Raw genomic sequence first — 24,997 nt, 5'->3', positions numbered from 1 at the left:
AAATAGGACAAACATCACAATATTTACATTCCGGAAAGATTGGCTCCGCAAGTACAAAAGACGCAATGGACATTCAGCTCATAACAAATGGTAAACGTATAGTGAAATAGCCTCCCTAACAGGCATATTTACCTCGGGTGGAGTCAGTCTTATTTTTTCAGCCAAAATGTGCAACTAAATAACCCTTCCCTTAGGGGCAATTAAGAAATAGGAAGGGGTTACCGGCACTATTTTATGAGGGGCGAGATTGTGTGCTGGATGAGCTTTCCGTACTTGTTTAGGATACGCTCTAGTATAGTCATTTTGTATTATGCAGAAATATTGATGCAATGGATTCTAAAAACAGTGTTATCACTTTCCGATGAAGTGCAAATATATTTTTTTGCTTAATTGTTTCCTCATTCAAGCATGAGCCTTAATACTAGGCCACAGTCCCCCATTCTGGGAACCTCCGCCATGCTAGATTTCAAGGGAACAAAAGGAATTACCCAAAACACCTGTATGCGCTGCGAGCCTAAAAAACCCTGAAACCAAATTTTTATGGAAAAGTACAGATTGGTATTTTTTAATGAGTTGGTGCCCATTGATTTCTATGCGACGCCAATGCTAAAATCAGAGAGGAAGACTTCAAATAAGTGAGAGCTGGCAGGTCTGTGGTTAGTTTATTCCCAGAACATGGCCTGGCCGCCCTGAAGAGGGGGTTTAGAAACTGCCCTGACAAAAACAACATGAATAGTATATGGTGTATGATTTTCTAGTGTGCCTTTTTGTACTTTGCTGAAAGCAGCAACCTGCGCTGCTCATGCTTTCTTCTTCCCTGGGGGTAGGGGGCGGGGGCGTGAGCAGATCTGTGGTCTCCCGACATGCGCTGACCTGCTGGTTCCCAAGCGATTAAAGGATTTGTCCACCGGGCATGAATACTTGCCTATAAAATGGCAGTGGCGTCAGAGCTTGCTCCGGCGACCAATAGAACGATGCAACATCCTCCGGTAAAGGCGTTGTGGCTTTTATTGGGACCCCTAAAGCAATGTTTTTAGTTTTTCAAGGAAACAAAAAGGGTAATTTTACCAGAGACCAGACTGTCCCTTGAGATCGGGGTAATGTTGGGGGGGAAAAAATGAATAATTTTGGAGCGATTTTGCCAGTCGCTCACTTGGGTGAAGGTTTCACCCAGCTCCTACTGCTTTGGTTAAATCCCACAACTGAAAAATCCCTGCAATGTATTAAAAGCTGCAGTTCAAGATATCGTTAGAAAAAAAAAAAATCCATTCAATATGTGCATCAATAATAATAAATCATAATCTACACACTGACAAGTCATTAGCTAAGTTGCCGATCGATCCATTCTCATGTAATCGATCAGCGAACATTCGGATGGGGGTTCACTAAATGCATCTTGGGTAATCTTATGCCGCACTGACAGAAAAAGTTCTGCGAGGAAGATCATGTGACTAGGCAGGCACTAGATTCAATTGGTTCACTGCTAGAGAGGGTGGGCTCAAAAGGGTGATGCTGTTTCAGAAGAGGAAGGGGATGTGACTTTGTAAATAGTTGCTATAGGAACAAAAATGCTTGTTGCATTAGAATACAATGAAAATGTCAAAAACATTTTTTAAATGTTACAAGTATTTTCTAATAGTACAGAAATTATTTATTTTAAAAAAACACACACCTGTAGGATATTGCTAGAACTGCAGCTTTAAGAAAAGATTAGACCTGTGTACAAGATGGGTCTCACATACAGTATGTTGGAAAGATTGCAAGTCCCACTGGCAGTAAAGGGGTTAACGTAGATTGCAGTGGGTCCTTTAGTTTACGATTAACAAAGCGCAAAACATTTTACACAAATGTAGCCATGCTGTAAAATGGCTGCAGTCATCTCTCCTGCTGACAGTAAGGCCTGGTAAGTTATGGGCATGCCAGCAGTAATTATGGAGGTTTGCCCTCAGACCCTGGTGAGGTGCCCTATGTATGGATGGGAGTGGCCACATGCTCTGCATCCATAATTAGTGATGTCAGAGTTGTGCCTGCCCCCAGAGGATACATAAGGCACAGCACTCCTCAAAAGTTAGTGTTGCAGAGTGTGTTGAGAGTGTTGGAGGAGTTGGTTGTAGTTGTTGGAGTAAAGAGCAAGTCTGAGTACAGACTTGGGAGAATGCAGCTCATAAGACTGTGACCAGGGACCTGGCACAGGGAATCTCTCACTAAGGGGAGACAGGGAATCCACCAATTTGGGAAAAGACACCTTTCAAAGGGGAGTGCAGTGAGCATGAGCGGCTGAGTACTACCGCTGTGAGGGGCAGCTGGCCCACCTCACTGCAATAAAGATGATTGTTAAATCATACCCTCGTGTGTAAGTGTGGAGTGATTACACAGAGGAGTGCACCACAGAGGAGTTCCTCACAGGACCATCCACAAGCGGACGCTGGGATCCTGATGAGGTGGAGGCGCTGCACTGGATATAGGTAGGAATCATGCAAACTACCTCAGCTGCCTGTCTGGGTTGGCAATCCCCACACAACATCATGCGGGAGACACAGGAGTCCTGTTGCCAACAGGTGCACCACCAGACACTACACTGTAATGGGGGTTGGTTAGACCACAGGGGCCAATGTGAGATTGGGTGGGTCATGCTAGGCCAGAAAATCCGTTACATTTGGAGACGCTGCTGAGATACCTGTCAACAGGACAGGCTTTTTGCTAGGTCACTTGGAAACAGGGAGAGTGTCTGCTGCCACTTTGTGCTGCGTTGGGACGGACCTAGGGGTAGTCAGGGGGCTGATGGAGTTTGTCAGTTCGCAGGGACGACCTAGGGGCCTGAAAGGAGTTGGGGGTTTGGAGCCGGGCTATAGCTGTCCTAGTCACCTTGAGGCAGTGCTAGTTGGTAGGATGCCTAAAGGGATACATAAATAGAGCAGTATATTGGTGCATCACCATGAATAGCTCAATAAATGTAAATTGATTCCATTTCCAATAGTGGATCCAAGTTCCAGGACATAGAGTATTATATCATGACATCCCAGGGTGAGAAACTAGAGACCTGGTGGTGCCCACGCGGGTACCCCAAAATAGGTCTCCTAATAACAGTATACTCACACCTGAGGAGTAACTCAAATAAGTCCAGCAGTGGAGGGTAAAAAAAGATGGGCTTTGCCCTTTACCTTCCTTTGTGGTGTCCTTAGTTAATGGATCGGTTCCAGCGTGCAGTCCTCTGGAGGTAGATACGAGCAGCAAAGGATGAAGAGGAGTACAGCAGCGTTTCCCAGCAGTTTCCAGCTAGTGTAGCGCCAAAAAATGAGGGTAACTCCAAATAGGGATAAGTTATAAATAGAGTAATTTATTGGTCAGTTTTAAAAGAAAAACAATGGTAAAATGGTAAAAAAAAACACATTGTTTTTCTTTTAAAACTGACCAATAAATTACTCTATTTATAACTTATCCCTATTTGGAGTTACCCTCATTTTTTGGCGCTACACTAGCTGGAAACTGCTGGGAAACGCTGCTGTGCTCCTCTTCATCCTTTGCTGCCTAAAGGGATAGCCTGTTAACGTGGTCAGGAATTCTGGAGAGGGTCTGCGCTAGGCTAGCCAACAGTAGGTAGATGCCCCAGTACTGCATGGAAGAGCCAGAGTACTCTAGCCCATTCCAGACCACTTATCGAAGGGAGCACAGACTGGGAGGAAGGAGATACAGCAGACACAGATAGAGTGAGCCTAGCCTGAGGTAGTGCAACACGAGTCCAGCCTACATTAGGTACACAAGGTGGTGCATCAAGGTAATCTTTATTGTACCGGTGTGGTAGCTGCCCCGCAGAGAGGAGCTCCATGTACAATAATCGAGAGTACAGTGAAAGAATGGCAACCGCAAAAATGGAGGATCCGCGCGGTGCGGAAGGTCCAAGATGGCGGACGGAGGCTAATGGAGAGAGCGCACATGGCGTGTGTGCGGGTGAAGAGTATGCTACGGAAATGACTTTTGTGAGCCTGCTGTGGAGTGGCGCGAAAGCTGTAGCCGCGCCTTTCTTGTCCTGCCTAAATTCCCGGGGTGCAACCCTGGAGGATAGCTGTGAGGACATTGCGATTACGTGTGAGGGAGTATCTGATTGCCAGGCGGTGATTACTACTCAAGTTACAACTGCTGCTAATATGGATTGCAGAGCGATCCAAAATGGCGGTTCCCGCTTCCCTGGGAGACCGCGTGGGCCGAGTGCAGAAAATGCTGCAAATGCAAAAATTACAGACAGTTGGCCGGGATTGGCGCCAAAGAGAAAACCCCACCCTGTGGGGGGTAGTGGCGCGAAAGCTGTGGACGCGCCCTCCAGGACTGTGACAGGCTCAGAGCCAATTATGGGCCATAACGTGAATCTGTGGGACCCTCCCCAAATATTCACCAGGGGAGGGGTCTCTACCTCTGCCAAGCGAGACCCGAGTTGTCTGAGGGAGGAGCTGGATGTGAGCTTCCTGTCCCTCAGTTGCGAGAAGCTGGTGAACAGGAGAGACCACTGTGCAAAGTGTCTCCCGTAACCAGCACTACAAAGAGCGAGATGGACATTGGGGTATATCCCTATTCATTGCCAGGAGGCTTCCTGGTAGTCATGGCTGGGGACAAAGAGACATTGCGGTGCCTGCGCATGCAGTGCAGGTTACCCGGCGGAGAAGCTAGCACCACGGCAAGGTGTCCTTAATGTGGCATCCACTACCTAGGAGCCATGCAGCCCTTCGTACCAGGGCAGACCGAGGAGGCGGGAGCGGACACAGCCATGCTGACGGCTGAAGCCCCGTGCGTGGTCCGGAAAGAACCTGTTGATCCCGGAGTATGGGGATCGCTCCTGATGATAAAAACGGAGCCTGAAGAGAAAGGGGCCTACAACCGCGGTGAGAACCCGGAACCGCACCGTCGGCCACCTGCGGGAGTGCCACTCCCCGAGTCGGAGTTCGGCTCCTCGAAAGAGGAACAAGCGACCCTAACGACGGTGGTGATGCGCCTACCGGCGGACCACTACAGCGGTGCTGGAAAAGAACCGGCACTTACCTGTGTCGCGGCGGAGCGAAGTCTCGTGTTGCCGGTGCAGAAACAACCTGAGAGGCGGAGTCCCATGGCCGTGGTGACTGGCGGAGTCGATGGCGGAGGAAGAACCACCCCGAGCCGATGGTGCGGTGAGACACATCCTTACCCTCCACAGGCGCCGGTGGTGGCAACAGCGGAGGAAGGCCTAGCCCAGGCCCGAGCGGAGCGGAGAGCAGAACCATCACTTCCGGCGGCGGATGTCGTTCTGGAGGAAGAGGTTCCGGTTGGGAGCCCAACGCAAGATGGCGGCGGCGAATCCCGCGAGATCCATGACATCATTTCCGGTGGGCACAGCGGAACCGGATGGAACAAGGACACGAATGAACCGGAGTGCCAGTCCGATGGTACCGGGCAAGGTAGCGAGCAGTTGCGGGTCGTAGCCCAGCGTATGCCGGCAGTATTTCCCTATGCTCAACCCCCGGCCATAGTTAAAGCCCCTGCCCCTGTCACGTCTCCCTCGGGGTCCCGATCGAGCCAAGGGTGGTCTGGGGAGTCACAGGGCAGCGCTGATGAATGGACTGGGGAGAGCCTGGACTGGGGTGATTGCTTTACTTCTGAGGAGAGATCGGGGAGGGAAGTGTTAACCTATGTGAAGTCTCCTGGGGTGACTCCTACTGTAATCAAGCCTCTGGCTAACGGGGAAGTCAAATGTTATGGTATGCACACTCATACCAGTGGGATGTCTGGGGATTTGGGTAAAGTTGCTTGTGTTGTGCCTATTGCCCGGGGAACACCCTATGTACCTCCAGTGTCGGCAAGAATTGCCAGGGATCGCCAAAAGCTGTTACTTTATTTCCACCATCCAAGGGAGGGAGAAATTGAGTTTGCGATGGGTTCCACTGATGAGGATAGGGGATATAGTACTGATGAGGAAGAAAATTGGGATTCTGATAGTTCCATAGAAGATTGGGATACTGATAGCTCTCTAGAGGATTGGGATCCTGAAGTGTTAGATGAGAAGTGGTGTAATCAAGAAAAGAGGTCTTACATTTAAGGAAGTGTATGGGCATGATCCTCTAAGTCCACTAGCATCCATGCCAGAGTTATGGGCTGATTGTGGGTGTCCAGTATGTCATCCAGAGTGTTACAGCATTGCTGCTCTAAACCCAGTGGACCATGCTGTGCGCAGGCCACTTTAAGAGGGTATGGTAGTACCACTAATGGATACTCCATCAGGGAGTAATCCTGGTTGTTATACATCTACGTTAGGATGTATCTGTTTTTATGTATGATGAAGATATGTACTGTAATCTGTCAATGTTGTGACTAATTATGTATATGATTTTTACAGTGCTTCCTGGAGAAAGGTACTTCAAATTTAGGTCCCAGCCGGGGATGGTGGGATTCACCAGGGGGAGAATGTAGCCATGCTGTAAAATGGACTACAGTCATCTCTCCTGCTGACAGTAAGGCCTGGTAAGTTATGGGCATGCCAGCAGTAATTATGGAGGTTTGCTCTCAGACCCTGGTGAGGTGCCCTATGTATGGATGGGAGTGGCCACATGCTCTGCATCCATAATTAGTGATGTCAGAGTTGTGCCTGCCCCCAGAGGATACATAAGGCACAGCACTGCTCAAAAGTTAGTGTTGCAGAGTGTGTTGAGAGTGTTGGAGGAGTTGGTTGTAGTTGTTGGAGTAAAGAGCAAGTCTGAGTACAGACTTGGGAGAATGCAGCTCATAAGACTGTGACCAGGGACCTGGCACAGGGAATCTCTCTCTAAGGGGAGATAGGGAATCCACCAATTTGGGAAAAGACACCTTTCAAAGGGGAGTGCAGTGAGCATGAGCGGCTGAGTACTAGCGCTGTGAGGGGCAGCTGGCCCACCTCACTGCAATAAAGATGATCTTGTTAAATCATACCCTCGTGTGTAAGTGTGGAGTGATTACACAGAGGAGTGCACCACAGAGGAGTTCCTCACCAGGACCATCCACAAGCGGACGCTGGGATCCTGATGAGGTGGAGGCGCTGCACTGGATATAGGTAGGACTCATGCACACTACCTCAGCTGCCTGTCTGGGTTGGCAATCCCCACACAACATCATGCAGGAGACACAGGAGTCCTGTTGCCAACAGGTGCACCACCAGACAATACACTGTAATGGGGGCTGGTTAGACCACAGGGGCCAATGTGAGATTGGGTGGGTCATGCTAGGCCAGAAAATCCGTTACACAGGTATGGTATTAAAACCGTTCAATCAGCAGCATGAGTGCAACGCATTGGCTTTTTTCGTCTGTCTGCTACAGGCTCAGGTTTCAAATTGACAATTTCAGGCTGAAGATTATGTTGTGATTTTTTCCCGCATGAATCATCAACGGTCAAAATTGGACATATTGGAAAACACGGCCTTCGAGTGTTTTGGTTGAGGGACATGTTAATTGTTGAATCTTTGCAAAAGGCAAAATGGTGCATTTAGAGTAAGTACCAGTTGTAGACAACATCACAACCAGGTCAATTTATTCTCTACAAAACAGGGTTGAGGTGTCCAAAACACGGAAAGCTTTAGTTACAGTACTCGGTATTTTCACACAATTTGGTTGCCATGTTCTAGTCTGCTGGCAATCCTTTGCCCTGGGGGACTGGACAAAGAAAGGCTGCTGACACCTTTAGCACTTGGGAGAGGAAGGTATAGTCCCTGGGATAAACAAATACTAGGCTATGGCTCAGTTAGAAAGTCATGTATGGTAATTATTAATATGAGATTAGATGGCAAAAACACAGCTTTTGTTTAATTTTCTTGTACTTTAAATTGCCAAACAAAATAAAAAGTTCATTACAGGTCAGCCAATATACTTCATACAGAACGCACAGCCATGCAAAGATAACTGTTCTGTCTCATGTGTTAACAGTTAAGGCTACAACATTCACAGTAGCTAGGAGGCATCATTCTTTGGTGCTTCTAGTGTTATAAATGAGATCACAAATGGTGAAGAGGCGGACGTGCGTCAAAATCTTCGTCTACTGCTTCTGTTGGTACTTCCTCCTCCCAACAGTGTTTGAAATGGTAACATGGATGAGGGCACCTCCATGATAAAGCAGAAGCCAGGACTAAAGTCAAGTCTCAATTGCATTTCAGCTTCTCAGAGAAGTAGAGGTACAAAATATTTGCAAGATAGGTGAACTTTGCCTTTTTGCAGACATTCCCTCCCCCCCTTTAAAAATGCACACACCTTGTCACCAAAGTGCACAATTCGATATATATATATATATTTTTTTACAATTATTAACGATGCGAGACGACTCCACACATCACGTCTGAGAAAAATGTAGCAGCAAACGGCATTTTAAAGTGCTCTGTAGTTTGGGACTACGATTCTCTTCTATGGGGGATTTGGATGCATGTTCTTGCATTAAAAGTCCCAGGTAGGCACCACGGTAATTATTGGCGATAATATGGTTTAAGATATGAAATAAGATTTCAGTGAGTGTTGAATAATTGTGATATGTCAAAAACGTAGGAATTTCTCAAGTCATTTTGTTTCTTTGCACAGCTCCTGTTATATACATATACATTTTTGAGATCACGTTGTAAAAGGATTTCACCCGTCTGTCCATCACAAGTCCATTCACAAACAGGCTTTAGAATGTTCTAATAGAATTTTGAAATGTACATACATATATTCTCCAAGCTTCCGAATTCCTCACCATGAAGTATATACATATATTTATACATAAAAGTGGTTTAAAGAGGGTTTAAAAAAGACTTCTTCTAATGAAGAAAGTTCTATTGAATTATTCCGTAGTCCTCTTCAGCAGCAGAAACAAAAAATGATCGAGAGGACTACCGCTTGCTATGAAAAGAAGTTGGGGAACTCACCAGATATGAAGGTTAAAAAAGTCTTCAATGAAAACTACATAAAATGACAAAACTCCTCCTCCCACATGTTCCACGCCCACTATGGCGCTTTTTCAAGGAGTGTGCACTGGAAGACAACAGTGCAATTATATACCTATCCCACAACACAAATTCAGCTGCTGGTAATTATCTAAGTAACACATCTATACATGTAATTAGATCAGATTTAAATGATAAAGGTCAGCATTGTCAATCATAAGCAAAAAAGAACAAAAGATAGAAAGAAAAAGAAACCAACAGAAAAAATACCAGATGTATCATAACAAACTTGATCAATAATGTATCTAATAAAACAATGATCAAGAATGAATAAAGTAATTAAGAAAACTATTCCATGTAGTATTGAAGTCTCATGACTAACAAATCAAAATATAAGCTGTTTTAACCCAAACCTATAATTAAAATGATAATCTTGGTTTTAAAGCCTTCTGTGGATAATTTATTTAAATATAGTCCAAAGAAGCCCAAATATACTTATAAAATACTTAGAATTATAAATGAATTCACATAACAACATGGATCATAATTTCAATCATAATTCAAGATATTGAGCCATCAATTACATAACATACTATGACCAAAATTAAGCTTTCTATAACCAAGTCTGATCAAAAATGTTCCTCTTCAACAGCAAAGGAGTAAGCAAGAGAAGCCTGCAACATGTTGTTTATCTGCTTGGTAACAAGCCCTTCTCCTTTTAAGAACATTTTAGAATTGTATTTTTTTTACCAGAAGAGGCCTGCGCCATTCTGGACGTAAATTGCACAAAGCTCTTAGCCTTTTAAGGTCAGACAGGGACATATGTTAATGCAAAGCTTATTTTCATTATGTTTACTTCCTTTGAACAGACTGGTGAACTCGAGCACTGACCACAGGTTCAGCAGTTAATATATGTCCCGGTGTGATGCATCGGCTTCAACTCCATTGACTAGCTGTGTTTCTCATTGACGAAGAGAAATATTTACACCACATGAACACCTAGTTTATACAGCTGATCCGGGCTATTACTGGCTCTGGGTTCTCAATGTGGAATTCATCAACTGCTAACGCAGTGAATCTGTAACTTGAGAGTCTTCTGGGGCCAAGAGACGTCTAAACATGTCAGATTTAGTAAGGAAACCATCCCTTTTCTCTCCCCCATCCTTATTATGCATTCAACTTCAAAAATACTTTGCACCCTTCATTGGAGAGTGGCAATAAAGGTATTCTTCCCCCACATTAGTATATTGGTATTAGGAAATGATAAGTCCGATAGCAGGAGATTGGTTACACCCTTCACTACATACTATGGTTTATTCTTTCCCACCAGCAAGTTTTGTACTTTTAATCATTTGTCTTGCGGTTCTTCAACTCCTAAAACAAATGTTAATAAAGGGGAACAAATACAATTACTTATTGGACAAGCTGGAAAATTATTCATAGATGGTGTGTATATGAGCTGTTGAAAGTTCAAATAACAGCTGTACTTCATGCCATATTAGTCCAACAAGGGGAGACCATAAGAATTAGAGGTGGGACTGGAGACAACCTGCTCTCTACCCCTGGTTATACAGTATATGGTACAGTAGGTCAAAAAGATTTAAGAAAGAAGAGTTTGCCTGCTGGGTCCATGAGGTGGTGGGTAAATAGGAGCTGGTTGGCGGAGTTTGGCAGGCTACATTTGTAAAGGGTACGTACACAGATGTAGCCAGACTTGCCAGTTGCGTGGCTTCAAGCCTATGTGGTCCAGTGACCACCCCGAATGCAGCCCAGAAGGCTCAACGCTGCAGGAGGTTCCATTGAAAAGAATGGACCCCCGCATCGCCGTCACGGCACCCACTTCGGCTTTTCAGTGTTTCACGAAAGGCGGTATGGCTGGCTACATCTACTGTATATAAGTCAGGTGTCTGTGCCAGTCCCGTACTGTGCTAAGGTACAGCTAACTTCCAGGCACCTTTCCCCTTGAGTTCACTGTGTAATTATTGTGTCTGTTATATATTGGTTATTAAATATAGTTGGTGTCCATTATCAAATGCTTGTTTAAATAATGTACGGTGGCCTTTACCACCATTTATGGTGTCATGTGCTCTGTGGGGGCTTAAACTTCGATAGTGCCGATGAGGGCAGTCTCACAGAAACGCCCACTCAATTATATGAAAGTCCCCGGGCGATAGTGCCCAGATCGGCACTATCACGGTTTCATAAATGGCCCCCCTGTCTTTGCTTTTATTGTGATAGGTTTACAGGCAGAGGGAAGAGTTGTCCTTAAAGGATCACGGGTAGCACAACTTGCAAAAAACCTACCAGCAGGCCTACTCTGTCTTTGCTCCAAGAGTGACATCTGCTTATATACACAGCTCAATGATTTCAGCAAAATGGGAACACAAACTACAGACAGGACTGTTTTCCACTGCCAAGGTGAAGTAGTGGTGTAACCAAATAGATGAAAAACACTTTGGGGGCCATTTATCAAGGCAAATTTTGGAGCACAGAAAGTGCGTTGACACACTGCATCATTTTTTTTTTAGAGCACAGTTGTGTCACATGTAAGAAACCGTATCTCACATCTGTTGTAGATTGTGATGAAGCCAGAGCGATCCAGCACCTTGGATTTGACAGATGTTTTAACAGATTGAAGGGGGATAAAGTTATGCACAGTTACATACAGCTCATTATAATCCGTGGAAAACAAACACAAGTAAATGACTAAAAGACTTTGGATCAAAGTGTAAAATCATCACCACTAATAAATTGCAAGCCGATTTGGGAGGAGCGCAGGGTTACTGCATTTGTTTTCGATAAATGTATGGCCAATTCCCTTTCCCTAGCAGCACAATCCATACGCTACTGAAAGTGATATACAGGCATACCCCGCATTAACGTACGCAATGGGACCGGAGCATGTATGTAAAGCGAAAATGTACTTAAAGTGAAGCACTACCTTTTCCCCACTTATCGATGCAAGTACTGTACTGCAATAGTTATATACGTGCATAACTGATGTAAATAACGCATTTGTAACAGGCTCTATAGTCTCCCTTCTTGCGCACAGCTTCGGTACAGGTATTGCTGTTCAGAACGTGATGACAGGTGCATGCGTGAGCTGCCATTTGCCTATTGGGCGATATGTACTTACTCGCGAGTGTACTTAAAGCGGGGTATGCTTGTAGTGTTACTGATGCATCCGGGTATAGGGGTAGGTCTGACCTCACCTAATTCGGTTTTGCTAAATAGTTCACCGTTGTCTGTGCATCATGTAACTTCTCCTTTTGAAACTCTCCAAATCCTAAACTCACAAGCATGGGACACATTTGTAGCACAGCGCTGGATAGAAGGACGCTTACAAACGCTAGATGAAAATGTTGCTTTTGTTCAATATTCGCCTTGATGCATAGCGCTTAGTTTGACCAAAATCTTACCTTCAAGTCATACAAGTGTCTGAAGCTATTCTTTTGGCTTGCCGCTCCCTTTACAGCCGTGGCTAATTCAACAGCCCCTCTGCCGCCAACAGACCAATGATTACATGGAACTGCATCAAAGGCTCCCGTTTGCTTTGCGATTTTGCACACCAGGTCAATCTCCGCCCGAGTATCTGTTCTGTTTAAAAGACAAAACAAAACAATTTTTTTTTAGGAATATTCCTACTGGAAATAATACATTGACTTCCAAAGATATCTAGGACGACAGGTAATTAATAATTTGTTATTATGATCTATTACCGACAGAACAGACGGCAGTCTTCGAAGACTACAGGCATGCAAATTAATTCACACAATTTACAGAACCTACTGCTAATGAACTCATCAGGAAACGATTATGGTATAGGTTTGCGGTATGTCAGGTCTGATAATAAGGGCGGCTTAATTTCTCTAGATTACGCCAAGTTAGACAAGTACATTTATATAGAGATAGATAAATAGGCCTATGGAAAATTCTGCACTATGGGATTGCTATGTCAAGGTCAGCATTTGCATATAAATGTGTTCATGTTGTGTATGATCACTCCCCCACAGGTGTTCTGTAAACCTACAGATCTTTCCATGTCCAAGTAAAACACAAATTATTTGTAGTGGGTCATTGAAGAGTAGATAAAATCCCGGAAGATGCAAGAACACTTGCAGTCCAGACAGAACATTTTCATATTTTACTTGATATCAGCATTGAGGAACTCACTTGAAGACATTTATAGCAACCACAACAGGGACACCAAAAAGCTGAGCAATCTGAATTTGCTTCTGTAAATTGCAACAACCATCCTGAACCAGCTGGAGATTCTGTAAGACAGACATGGGAAGACATAGCAAGTCATATTTAACTTTCCATAAGCTTATTGAAGCTTCTGTATACACATTCCTGCCCTGTCTCTTGCCAGCTACCAGAATTCACAGGGTTTTTTTTTTTTTTTAATGCTTCGTTTTCTTTGTGAATAATTAATAATTGTGGTTCTGTGTTGTTAATGCTGGAGCATATGGCTAGGCTGATGCTTTCAAGCATGCTGCAAGAGAACTGCCATCAGTCTGCTGCCAGCCAGTATCAAGTTGCCAGCATTATGCTTGTGTGGGCTGTTTGCGGAGAGCAAAGTCAACAGATCAAAATAGATAGGCTCTGGTTACCCACTGCTCAAATCCATAGCTCCACCTTCAGTAGCGTTGCAGTAAGACAAGTTGATTGGGATTTAACATTGGTGCTATAGTATACAGAACCACCCCTGTACTAGATTTGATTCATTTACAGCTTCAGGATTCTAATCAATCACGGAGAGCATTTGGTGTTTTTCTTGGTCAAAAATGAGTCTTCACTTTAATTGTTTAATTTTAAAGAAGCCTCTTATAGTTATAGCCACTTTAATGTTTAGTTAACCTAATTTAACAATGTTCATTATACTGCAGTATCCAAGTAAAAGCAAGAGACGTTGACCAGGATTTACGCCCGTTAGAACAGCCCCGTTTTGTTTAACGACCGTTCGTCTTACCGAGACATTTATGAGGCCAAGTGATACTCATCACTGCTCACGAAGGTCTGTTAAGCTTAACACCATGAATGTAACGTTATATTATATAAGTTACAAGCTAAACCTAGCAGTACTCCCCATCCAGAGCCTGAAAGAGCATGGAGAGGTCTAACAATAAAAAGACTACGTGACAAAAAAAAAACCTTTATCATCCTTTAATATATTAACACTTTATTATCCCAAGTGGCCAGCTAGGCCTGAGAAACCCATGTCTAGCTGGTGACTAAGGGTTCCAAAGGGGGTAGCATATACCCAACACTAGTCTACCTACTGTACATCCCTTACATACCAGAAAGGCTAGCAATGCACCATAAGGACTTACAGCCATATTATCCAAAGCCATCATTAACTATTAGCTTCTTTCTAAATCACAAGGCTTGTGCTCCTAAAGGACTTATAATCTCTGATGCATACAATATTTGGAAAACTTGAATATATTTCCGATGAATATTTTATAGGAGTATTCTCACGCTAGCCAAAGAACAAATTGTAGTGTGGTGAATCTTAGTTGCATATTGCTTGTATCCCACACAAGTGCTTATTATTAGTTCCCCCCCACCCCCACCCCCAATTTCTTCAAATGAGCTAGATTTAAAAAAAAGACTCCTCATATATACTTCAATCATTACCTCTTCCGTGTATTCTTTTGCCAGAGGAGCACCAGCGGTAACCTGAAATAACACCAGAGACGGGGCTCATTAGCGGGTTGAAGCTCCAAAAATGAAGTCCCCTTATCCCCGAACTTAAAGTGATTCAGAATCAGTTATAATCCCACACTCTGGTTGAAGTGGGCCACAAATATTTATATAGAAGGAAACATTTAAACGGGCAAATATATGAACTAAACATAACAAAGATAAAATAAGGAAGGGCTTCACACGTGTTCAGAAATATCCAGGATACTGTATATTCATCTTTGATGTTGCATCCCTTTTAGTAAATAGAAATGACTTGTGCAAATAGACCAAGGACAGAATAGTAAGGGGGACATGGTCGTCGTCTCATCCATTGGCTGCTGTGACCCTTCCTGGGAGCATCATGACCGTGGAGCCAAATATTCTCCCGAACCAAGTGGCTTCCAGTGGTAAGAATGATGGGATCCTGCTCCCAAGGACCCAATGGTGACAATTAGCCAGGACAACCTACTTGGATAGCCCTGCTGCTTTAATAGTAAATGTAGGGAAACCTAGGTTTTAGCAATAGGTTTACAATACAAGATAGGACTGAGACCACGAAGAGGTGGTCCAACGTAGGATGAAAGCATTAAGGCCAGTGGCAAGTCAAATAGGTGATTGACAAGTAGAAGTATTTTCAAATAACTGTTTAACGGTAACAGTTCTGTAATAAACAAATTTTTTTTTTAACGATGTTTGGCAAATAATCTAATCTCTTTAATCTATTATATAGTCATTAACAATATTGGCTTGGTTCCTTTGCTTGAAAAGTCAACATTGTGCTATCATTAGTAAAACACACAAGTAGCTGACGGGCTCGGTACCAATCATCCCGACAAAATGCGATTCATATACATTTTTTCACAAGACAAAGATTCAATCACCCTTAAAGTAACAGTCCTACCTATTTCTAAGGAAACTAATGACACTGATAAGATTTTTTTATGAGCTGCTAGGTTAAACCTGCCTCCTTTAAAGAAGGAACCCAAGCGTGCCGTATTTTTTCAATTTTTTTTTTTACACACAGGATTGAAGCAGGGGGGCTGGAGTAGCGGGTCTCCAGAGCGGACCCCCCGTTCATTTCAGCTCCGGGGACCCCCTGCTTCCAGAGATACTTTCCCTCAGTAGGGGGTGCCGATATCTCTGGCAAGTTTAAAGCGCCTGAGGCCAATAAGAAGTGCACCGAATGACGTCACGGCTTCCTATTGTCCCGCAGGAGCTTTGCAGTGCAGCTATTATGTGAACCCAGCTAGCGAGCCAGAGCAGCGACCGACACCCCGTACGGAAGCATCTCCGGAAGCAGGGGGTCCCCGCAACTGAAATGAATGGAGGTTCAGCTCCGGAGACCCGCTACTCCAAACCTATGTAAAAAAGGGATAAAAACAAACTACCAGCTGGGATTGCCGCTTTAATGAAACACTACCCATTAGTGGTATTGCCCAGCTACTGACCTGATGGACGGAGTAAGCGTACCAAAAGTACACGAGGCTGCGATTATACACAAAAACATACACTGTGCGGCGCAGAAATAAGTTTGATACCTACGTGAAAACTGCCCTAACCAAATGTGACTGTCTCCCCGCTTGCTACTGCAATGCGGGCGACAGTTGAAGTGTTTTTAAAATTAGTTTTTCTGGTTGCGACTGCCGCATAAGTTGATGCAGCCGTCCAATCAAAAAACAGATTTCAGCCTGAAGCCGCGCGCAGTAGCATGTGCACATGTCGCTCTGCGATGTCGCTATTGTGACGTCACAGATGCGTGTGCGCGCCCTGCAGTTCGGCTGTATAATCGCAGCCTGAGAGTTCTTTTCATAAAAGAATGTGGATCACTGCCAACATAGGGGGGGGGGGTTGGGGGGGCTGCAGACATATACCGGAAACATTATTTCCCCATACATTAATAGGAAGTAACATTTATTGGTTGTGATGATCTACAGGAGTACTATGGGGGAGGATGTCATATTTGAATTCAATTTTTAGGTGATCCAAGCCATACCCATCAATGAATCTACTCTGCTAGAATGCCTTGGCAGATGAGATTTAAAGAAGCCTTATGCAATTCACCTCTTAGGCCATATTTGTTAGAACACAAAGTATGCAAATGGGGGGAAAAAAAAAAGAAGAAAAGTACAATTGCTCTATCATCTAGCATCGAAATGCTGTCTGTACTCCGTGGTCACAAGTCAGATCAGATTTTAAGAATGGCCAATGAAAATCGGTAAACAAGTCTATGAATGCACTTAGCTGAAGTGTTAATCTCTCTGCTGCTAGATCCTTTTTCAATGATGTATCTATCCATTAGAATTGAAGTTTACAAGCTGGTGACCCATGAACATTCCCAGCAGTAGGAACCGATGCTCACAAAAATCAGAGGAAATAGTTATCGTAACTCCGCTTTCAGAGCAAAAACAGATACAGTTAAATCAGAGAGATAGGTGAAGAAATTCTATTTGAATGCAGATCAGCACAGAACCACAGGTACCTGTAGGATAGCTGCTGCATTACAATAAATGATGCTGTACAAGTTTACCTCTGAAAGCCTAATAATGGCAACCCCCACCCTTCCCCAAAAACAATCTAGATCTTATTTCACATCTAAAAAATCTAATTAAAATGTGTGTATGAGTATGAATAAGAGAATAACATCCTAAAGCCAACCATCTTGAATGTCTCACACAGGAAAAAAACATTATTATGAATGTGTAGGTCTGTAGATTTTCATTGATATAGATCCATCGATGCTACGCAGAAGCAGCATCAGAAAACAGCGTTCTAATACGATCAGGGCATCAAACAGCAGTGCCAATTAGAAACAAAGATATAAGAGCTAATGGATACGCCTTGGACTCATTCAAGATATTGTACTGTAATATAGGATAAAAGTATCTGTCGTCTAAATTTAGCATAGGTTGAACTTGATGGACGTATGTCTTTTTTCAACCTCATCCGCTATGTAACTATATTGCAAAATAGGCCCTTTTGGGCCCCAGAGAGGACATTGTGTGAAATTAAGTTGGCTATGAAAGGAAATGCCAGGAACTCACATTGGGTCCCCCTCCGTGCATCTTCAAAGCTCGAATGGTCGCAACGAGAACCACCACATTGGGGACCAATCCGGAGGCTCTGCACTTGATGTTGAAGAATTTCTCCATTCCAATGTCGGCACCGAAACCAGCTTCCGTCACTGAAAAAAAAAGAGAAGGGTCAGGACACATTTGGAGAATCAACTAGAAAAATGGAAGGTAAAATGTCACAGAGTTATTTCCTATGAAAAGCGTTCGGGAGGAGAGAAAAAACTGCATTTGATTTGGGTAACTCACACAGTTTGTTCATGAGTGTGTTTCTGCCCACAATCTAAGTATATGCAGAATAAAGACGCAGCCCCACTCCGCAATATAATATAAAAACAGTATATATATATATATATATATATATATATATATATATATATATATATATATATATATATATATATATATATATATATATATATATATATACACAATAAAGAATATCACTTGTGAGCACATTCACATGTCTTAGACAGGTCTGCGACCCTGCCTTTCACCATTATCACCTAGCATATAGCGCTCCCACTGCAGCAAGGGATTCTGGGAAAAGACATGCAAATGAGCACACGATGTGTCACCTTTTGCCTGGATTATTCATTCACATGGAGCCCATTTAAACTGGTGCATCGCCGTTCACACAGCTTTTAAGCACAGCATGGGACTAGCAAAGCAAGTCAAACCACTCACAGACATGTTTCAACCTTGATGGGTATCATCAGTGTGAGGTTGGTTTATACTTGCTTTGAAATATTTCTAGGCTGGGTAGGGTACCATATCACATTTTAAGTTATGGTGGGTGAAAAAGGCAACAAAAAACGGTGGAGGTTTTTTGTTGCCCTTTTCACCCATCACCCACCATAACATAAAATGTAATATGATGTATATATATATATATATATATATATATATACACTAGCTGATATACCCGGGATATAATTTTCCCGCTCCCCCTCTGTCACCGCTCACCTCCCCCCTTCACAGGTCCATTCCCCCCCCCCCCGTTCACAGCTCGGCCCCTCCCCCCGTTCACATCTCCGATTCCCCCCCAATCTCAGCTGGGTTCCCCCCCCCCTTCACACCTCTGTTCCCCCCATTCACACCTCCGTTCCCCCCCCCCTCCTTCACAATCCCCGATGCGCGTTCCCCCCATTGTCCCCGGCGCGAAGCGGCAGGTGGGAGGTGAGCGCGGGATAGGGCATGAGGCTGCGGCTGTGAGGTGAGTGCGGCCTGGTGTTGGCGGCGGTCCCCCTAGGGTGGTGGGTGACCGCGGGATAGTGCATGAGGCTGCGGCTGTGAGTGTGGGCTTTTAAACACTTGAATTTTGAAGAGAATACATTACACATGCTACTACAGTTCATTTACATTGGTCCTAAAAGGCCACGTAAACAGTGTGTAATATTGAAGACACAAAAACAGGTTTAGGGAACCTGCGTCAGGTCTTGTACTGTACCAGAGAACATTGTTTTTTTTATGGTATCAGTAATTTAGCTAAGTACAGTAGAAGGAAAAAAGGACAAAAAAAAAGAAACAGATAATGAAATAACCATTACGCTTAATGGCCTGGCCTCATCTCTGTAAAAGTTATCCTAGAATAGCATTAAACACAAGATTGCATTGGATCACCATATGATTGCATTATATCACCAATTTTATGCCATGTTACCTTCAATATGCAAGTGTATTTATAATTATGGATTTATGATTTTGTATCTGCTGGTTTTACGCTTGGCCCTTGTTCAAATAAATACATTTGTTTCCTCTGTACAATGAGGTTAGTATTGATTTCTGTAATGTCACTGCTAGTATATTTGTTTTTAAACCCAGTGTGGCTAGATTCACTTTACTTGGTCTACTCTAGATATTCTTACGATAGCGTAAAAAAAAAAGTTTGCTCTGCAAGATTGACGATGTCAAATCTTTTTTTTTTGATACGTGATATTTACACACTAGTGCATCTATTTTCACTTAAGAGGTACTGCACATTGTTTTACTACTTTTTTTCATATTATAATTAGTTGATATTTTGTGTGGTGGATAACAAGATCATGTATTATTGTACAGTCAAAATCGCTTTTCTCTGTATTACGTAACAATTACGGAGCAGAACTATGTAAGGAAGGAAATATTTTCTCCAGGACTAAGGCCTCGTTCAGGGTGCTGGCTTCGGGGGCAGGGCGTGCTGACATGCGTGCTGCCGTGAGCAACAAAGTATTCAATTTGAATACTTGTTGTCAGGGTAGCTACTGCCCTGGCTCCGAAGCCAGGAGTTGCTGCTGACGACTGCTTCAGTAAACGAAAATTTCGTTTCTTGGAGCTGAAGCAGCGTCACAGGGACCAAGGCAGCCAATGAAATCATTCTTCAGAATGATTTCATGACTGCAGCTTGGATACTTTACCCTGCCGTCTGTAGCCCCGCCCCCTCCCCAACGCTGAAAAGTCTGCTGGGGGATAATCACATGTCGCCCAGCAAACTCCCAGCACTGCCTGCCTCCCACCCTCCCTCCGAGTCCTCAGCTGGCAACCTGAACGAGCCCTTACAAGGAATATTAACAAAATAGAAAAAATAAAGAAGTTACATGAGGCAAATATGAAAATAAAGCAACCATTGGCAATTTTTGTATGAACAACATCTACTGCAGGGTTGGCCAACCTTTTTTTCAGGAGTGACTATAAATGGGAACACATTTTTGGGTGGGCCACTGTCCTACTGCCCCCTACATCCAACTTAAATGAAATAGCTAAACCTAAACTAAATAACGGCAAAAAGTAAAAAAAAAGGGTAAGAGGAACATTAAAACATTACAAAAAATTTTTATTTGGAAAAAAAAAAAAACTTTCTGAATTTAAAATGTCTCAAAAGTGCATTCCTGTTACCAGTTTTGATTTGCGAGGTTGATAACAGAAGCCTACATGAACGTCTGTCACTACAGATCTGTACGTTACGAAAACGGTGGCTCGCAAAGTAAAAATGGGGAATAACTTGCCTTCAATTTTAAATAATTTAAATTGATTTGATTTACTTGTTGATTCTGTTAAAAGTTATGTTCATTTTCAAAATTGATGTTAATATTCTTGTTTCCCGGCCATGATTTTTTTTTTTTTTAACATTTTAAAGATTTCGCATTGTTCCCTTCCTTAAAAATCGATTTTTCAGTCGATTGTTCTTTTTTTTGCTCCATCGGGCGGCTATTCCAAATGCTGCCGCAAAACCTTTTTTGGCTGCAGGCCACAGGTTGGACCACCTCAGATTTACGGTCTAAAACAAATGTATTCTATTGGAAGACACATCTGTATCAAACAAGGAAAAATCACCAAGGAGATTTGAAAAGGTTGTACTGGCTGATCGCCAATTTCCTTTGCATTTTATTTCGGACTTTAAAAGACTCTCCAAATCAGTATTTATTTTTAAAATCAGATGCTTCGTTATTTTTAAAATCAGTTGCTTCTCCAAATCAGTATTTATTTTTAAAATCAGATGCTTCGTTCAGGAGGTTAAAATGAAGCTCTCCAGAGAGCCCATTGCAGTCTAAAAGATGACCATAGTAACCTATGAAGCAGGAGATTCAGAAAATCATGTTGTTTTTCACACTGGAAACACTTTTTTTCCCCTTTTAACCTAGAGCAGAACATGCTCAGGGGGAGAGGTACTAACAGCATACGAGTTAAATACTCATAAGGTTTCTGGGATTGCTGCTTTAACATGGAATAGGCACTAAAAATTGCTCTAATTTTTAACAATACATTTACACATTTATTATTACATAAATATTCTTATATAGGAAGAGCTGGGAAACGGCCCAAGTGTCGGATATCCCAAATAGAATTTCCACTAGAAAGTGACATCAATGCGTGAAAGTGTTCCACACACAAACATCCATGGCCATTATGAAGGGCCTTCAGGTGAAGACCACTGGACAAAGACTACGCCGGGATTGTCAAAGCTTGACGTCTGTTGGAGGAAGGAAACAGGATGCCGTTGGAAAGCTGTGGGGATGGAGGCAGCCCACCGCAAAAGAAATGAAGTGGAGAGAAAATGAGAAGAAAACAATGCCGTGTGCCAAGCTTTTCCACTTGGAAACTCGTATGTGATCGAATACACCCTGCAATCACTCTCCTATTATTTCCTTCTTTCCCATCCAAGTGCCAAGGATAAGATCAACAAATGCAGCACTGTGGGATTGCTGGAGGTTCAATGTAGTTTTGGTTCAGTAATAACCAGATTAAAGGAAACCATTAAACAACGTAAAATAAGAAAAAATATCAACACTTCACATACAACATTTCCAGGTCATTACTCAAGCAATCAGTGTGTTGGTCTTTAAAACAGGAAAGACATTGAAGGACCGTATAAAAGGAGTGCAAGTACTTAATGTATCATTTTAAAGAAATAAAATGAAGTGTCATACATTAAAATGGAATAATGTCTTTTATAGCATTCCTCATTCACACTGGATCCTAAAGCCATAGGACAGTGGTAGGCTACATAATATACCTCAAAAGCCACATGTGTTGCCATAAAGCCCTCACATATATGCAATATATATATATATATATATATATATATATATATATATATATTTTAAATACACATGTAAAAGGATTATTCAGATGGTCCTCGGTATCCAACAGCCCGCTTTCTGTCGAATGCCATATACGACACCGCATAATGCAGACCGCTGGCTGCATTATCCAACGTCGGAACCGCTTATCTGCCGCGAATTAACACGGACCCGCAATCCGATGGTGGTTTGCTGGACGCATTACGTCGGATAAGCGAGGACCAGCTGTATACACACACACAGACGGGATGTTGCAGCCGTGGGTAGGAGCTTCTCCCCTCCAGTTAGCTGATTAATGCCAACACACTGATGAATACTGTCCCACTCCTCCACTTACACTGGGAACTAGTGATGAGCACGGTCATAAGGCAGTTAAGGGAGCGAGAAGACGCTACAATCCACACGAGCAACATCTCCACTCCCTCAGCACTAGGGGGCCGAGTGAAAACCCCGGGGTTCCGCATGCAGTCCTTAACCATGTTAAGTTATATAACTTATGACTAATACTAGAGACATTTGTAATATCAACGGTGAATGCTAGGAGCCATTACTGTATGTAAACCTGGGCCAGGGGTGGATTGAATGCCGGGACACAGGGCTAAGGCCTTTTGGGTCCATGGACCGGTGCCACCATGGATATTTAACTTACAGTAAGTAACGCCTATCACGCGTTCAGTCTTGCCCTTGTGGACCAGTGCTGCGGGCATGAAGTGGGCCGGTTATGCGCTATGCATCGTGGTTCCAGAAGCCCTGCTCTCTTCCCCACAACAATTAAACTGATTGCCGGGGGAGAGAGCGGGCCCTCTGTAAGACTTACTCTGATGGTGCTCGTCTCAAATCAGGAAGCGGGCCTGCAGGGCTGAGGTAGGCATGTAAATAAACTGACCAGAGCCCAAGGACAGAGTCCTGTAAGAGTATCCGAGGTCGGTAAGCAGGCAGGGGTCAGGGCTCGCGGCAGAGTTGCAAAGTCCAGGAGACAGGCAGAAAGCAGCGAGGTCAGGGTCACAATCCGGGGTCAGCAACAGGGGAATCAAAATAGGCAAAAGGGCAAAGACCAACAAGAGCTGCAAATGTATTAACTTTGCTCTGCAACTCACACCAGGAAGTGCAGCCTTATATAGCAGGCTGCCAGTACACAAAATGGCCACAGAGAGCAGAAAGGGCAGGCAGTCTGGAAAACCTGAACTGGCAGCAAAACCCGGCATGGATCGAGCAGAATCCTTACACTTACCTCTTCCGTAGTGGCCCTCTGCCATTGGCGTCATGTGACGCTGCGTCATTATGGCGGTGTGACATCATATGGTGAGGCAGCAACGTCATGATGTCATGGGACGAAGGCCGGCAGGTAACTGAAATGCCTGGGTCACATTTCACTTCCAATTTGCCCCTGACCTGGGCCATTATGAATTGTGGTGTGCATGAAAACGACCATGAGATTTGTGTTGAAGATCAAACAATTGTTAATTAACTAAACAATGAAAAAGACCAACTTATCCTATCTGTAAAAACAGTCAGTCATTGCTAAATGTCTGCTTGTCATGACGATTTGAAGAAGTGGTTTTATGAAGAACCAAAATAATATTGCAGGGCCCCTAGAGTACAGTGTCCAATTCAGTGTCCAGTTCTTGAGACTATGGGCCTTATTCAGAAAGCCTCGATAAGGCTCTTATCGAGCACTTATCGACCAAAATGGATACTCGTATTCAGATAGCCTCGATAAGTGCTCGATAACGGCCTGTATCGACGCAAAATGTTATCGCTATCCAAATTTCGCCGACTGAGCAGCGATCAGCCCCTTATCGACCATTTTCGGATGGTTGATAAATTCGCGTGATTCAGAGACCCGCCAGTCGTCTGTCGCAGCATATCGCAGCCCATCGCAGCCCTAAAAGGCGGTCCTCTCCCCACATCCAATTCACCACAAATTTTTTGGTCAATTGGTGGGGAGATGCCACGAAGAGCAGCGATGTGTCGGGACTTAGAAAAAATCAGGCCCCTTTCCTGCCTCGGATTGATGCCGGGGGTCTCCGGAGCTGATAGCCATTAATAGCAGCCCCGGACCCCCCCGGCATGCATCCGAGGCAGGAAACATGCATGTACATCAACTTCATTACCTTAGTGGCTAACCGCTAAGGCAATGAAGGGGTTAAACACCCGTGCCAAGCTTACTGTAAGAAACATACAATACAATACAATACAGTGGCTAGCGGGGGTGGGTGAAGGGGGAATTTGGCCCTTAGTGGCTGTTTAGGCATAGCGGGGGGGGGGGTGGGGTTGCGGGGGGAGTTAACCCCTTCATTACCTTAGCGGTTAATACCGTTAAGGTAATAAAGGGGTTAACCCAACCGCTACCCACCCGCAAGGTCTAAACACCCATCCTTAGGGCTAATACCCCCTTCACCCACCCGTGAGGCCTAAGCACCCACCCCGGACTGACTATACCCACCCTATACCCATTGAGTAGTATAGTGGTACATCATACCCATATAATAATAATAATATGGGCATGATAAGCCTCTATAGCACTCAATGGGCACCCTAATGACAATACAGAGACACACAATAATAAAATGTAACTAAACTCCAAAAAATCACATGTCACTAAATACAAACAGTAGCCAGCTAATCCAATCAATCCAATCAATAGCAACATCAACAATGAATGAATTAAACCATTAACCAATCTAAACAATTAATTCCGAAACCAACTCAAAATGAATAGTAACACTAACCAATGTAAACAATGAATTACTCCAACATTAATTAATTTAAACAGTTAAA

At 43.6% G+C, this 24,997-nt stretch overlaps 1 protein-coding gene across 1 annotated transcript in view; it reads right to left on the bottom strand.

Moving 5' to 3' along the window:
- The window catches only part of MTHFD1L (methylenetetrahydrofolate dehydrogenase (NADP+ dependent) 1 like), a 336,871-nt gene that overhangs the window by 124,260 nt on the left and 187,614 nt on the right, over positions 1-24,997 (bottom strand). The window contains exons 21-24 of the mRNA XM_075596571.1: positions 17,631-17,770; positions 14,542-14,583; positions 13,075-13,175; positions 12,321-12,498 (exon numbers count right to left, since the gene is read on the bottom strand). Of these exons, the coding sequence (XP_075452686.1) occupies positions 12,321-12,498; positions 13,075-13,175; positions 14,542-14,583; positions 17,631-17,770 (461 nt within the window). The remainder of the gene's footprint in view (positions 1-12,320; positions 12,499-13,074; positions 13,176-14,541; positions 14,584-17,630; positions 17,771-24,997) is intronic.

This window comes from Ascaphus truei, chromosome 4 (genome assembly GCF_040206685.1).
Source record: "Ascaphus truei isolate aAscTru1 chromosome 4, aAscTru1.hap1, whole genome shotgun sequence".
NCBI classification, from domain to species: Eukaryota; Metazoa; Chordata; class Amphibia; order Anura; family Ascaphidae; genus Ascaphus; species Ascaphus truei.
This window is presented reverse-complemented; position numbering and strand designations above follow the sequence as displayed.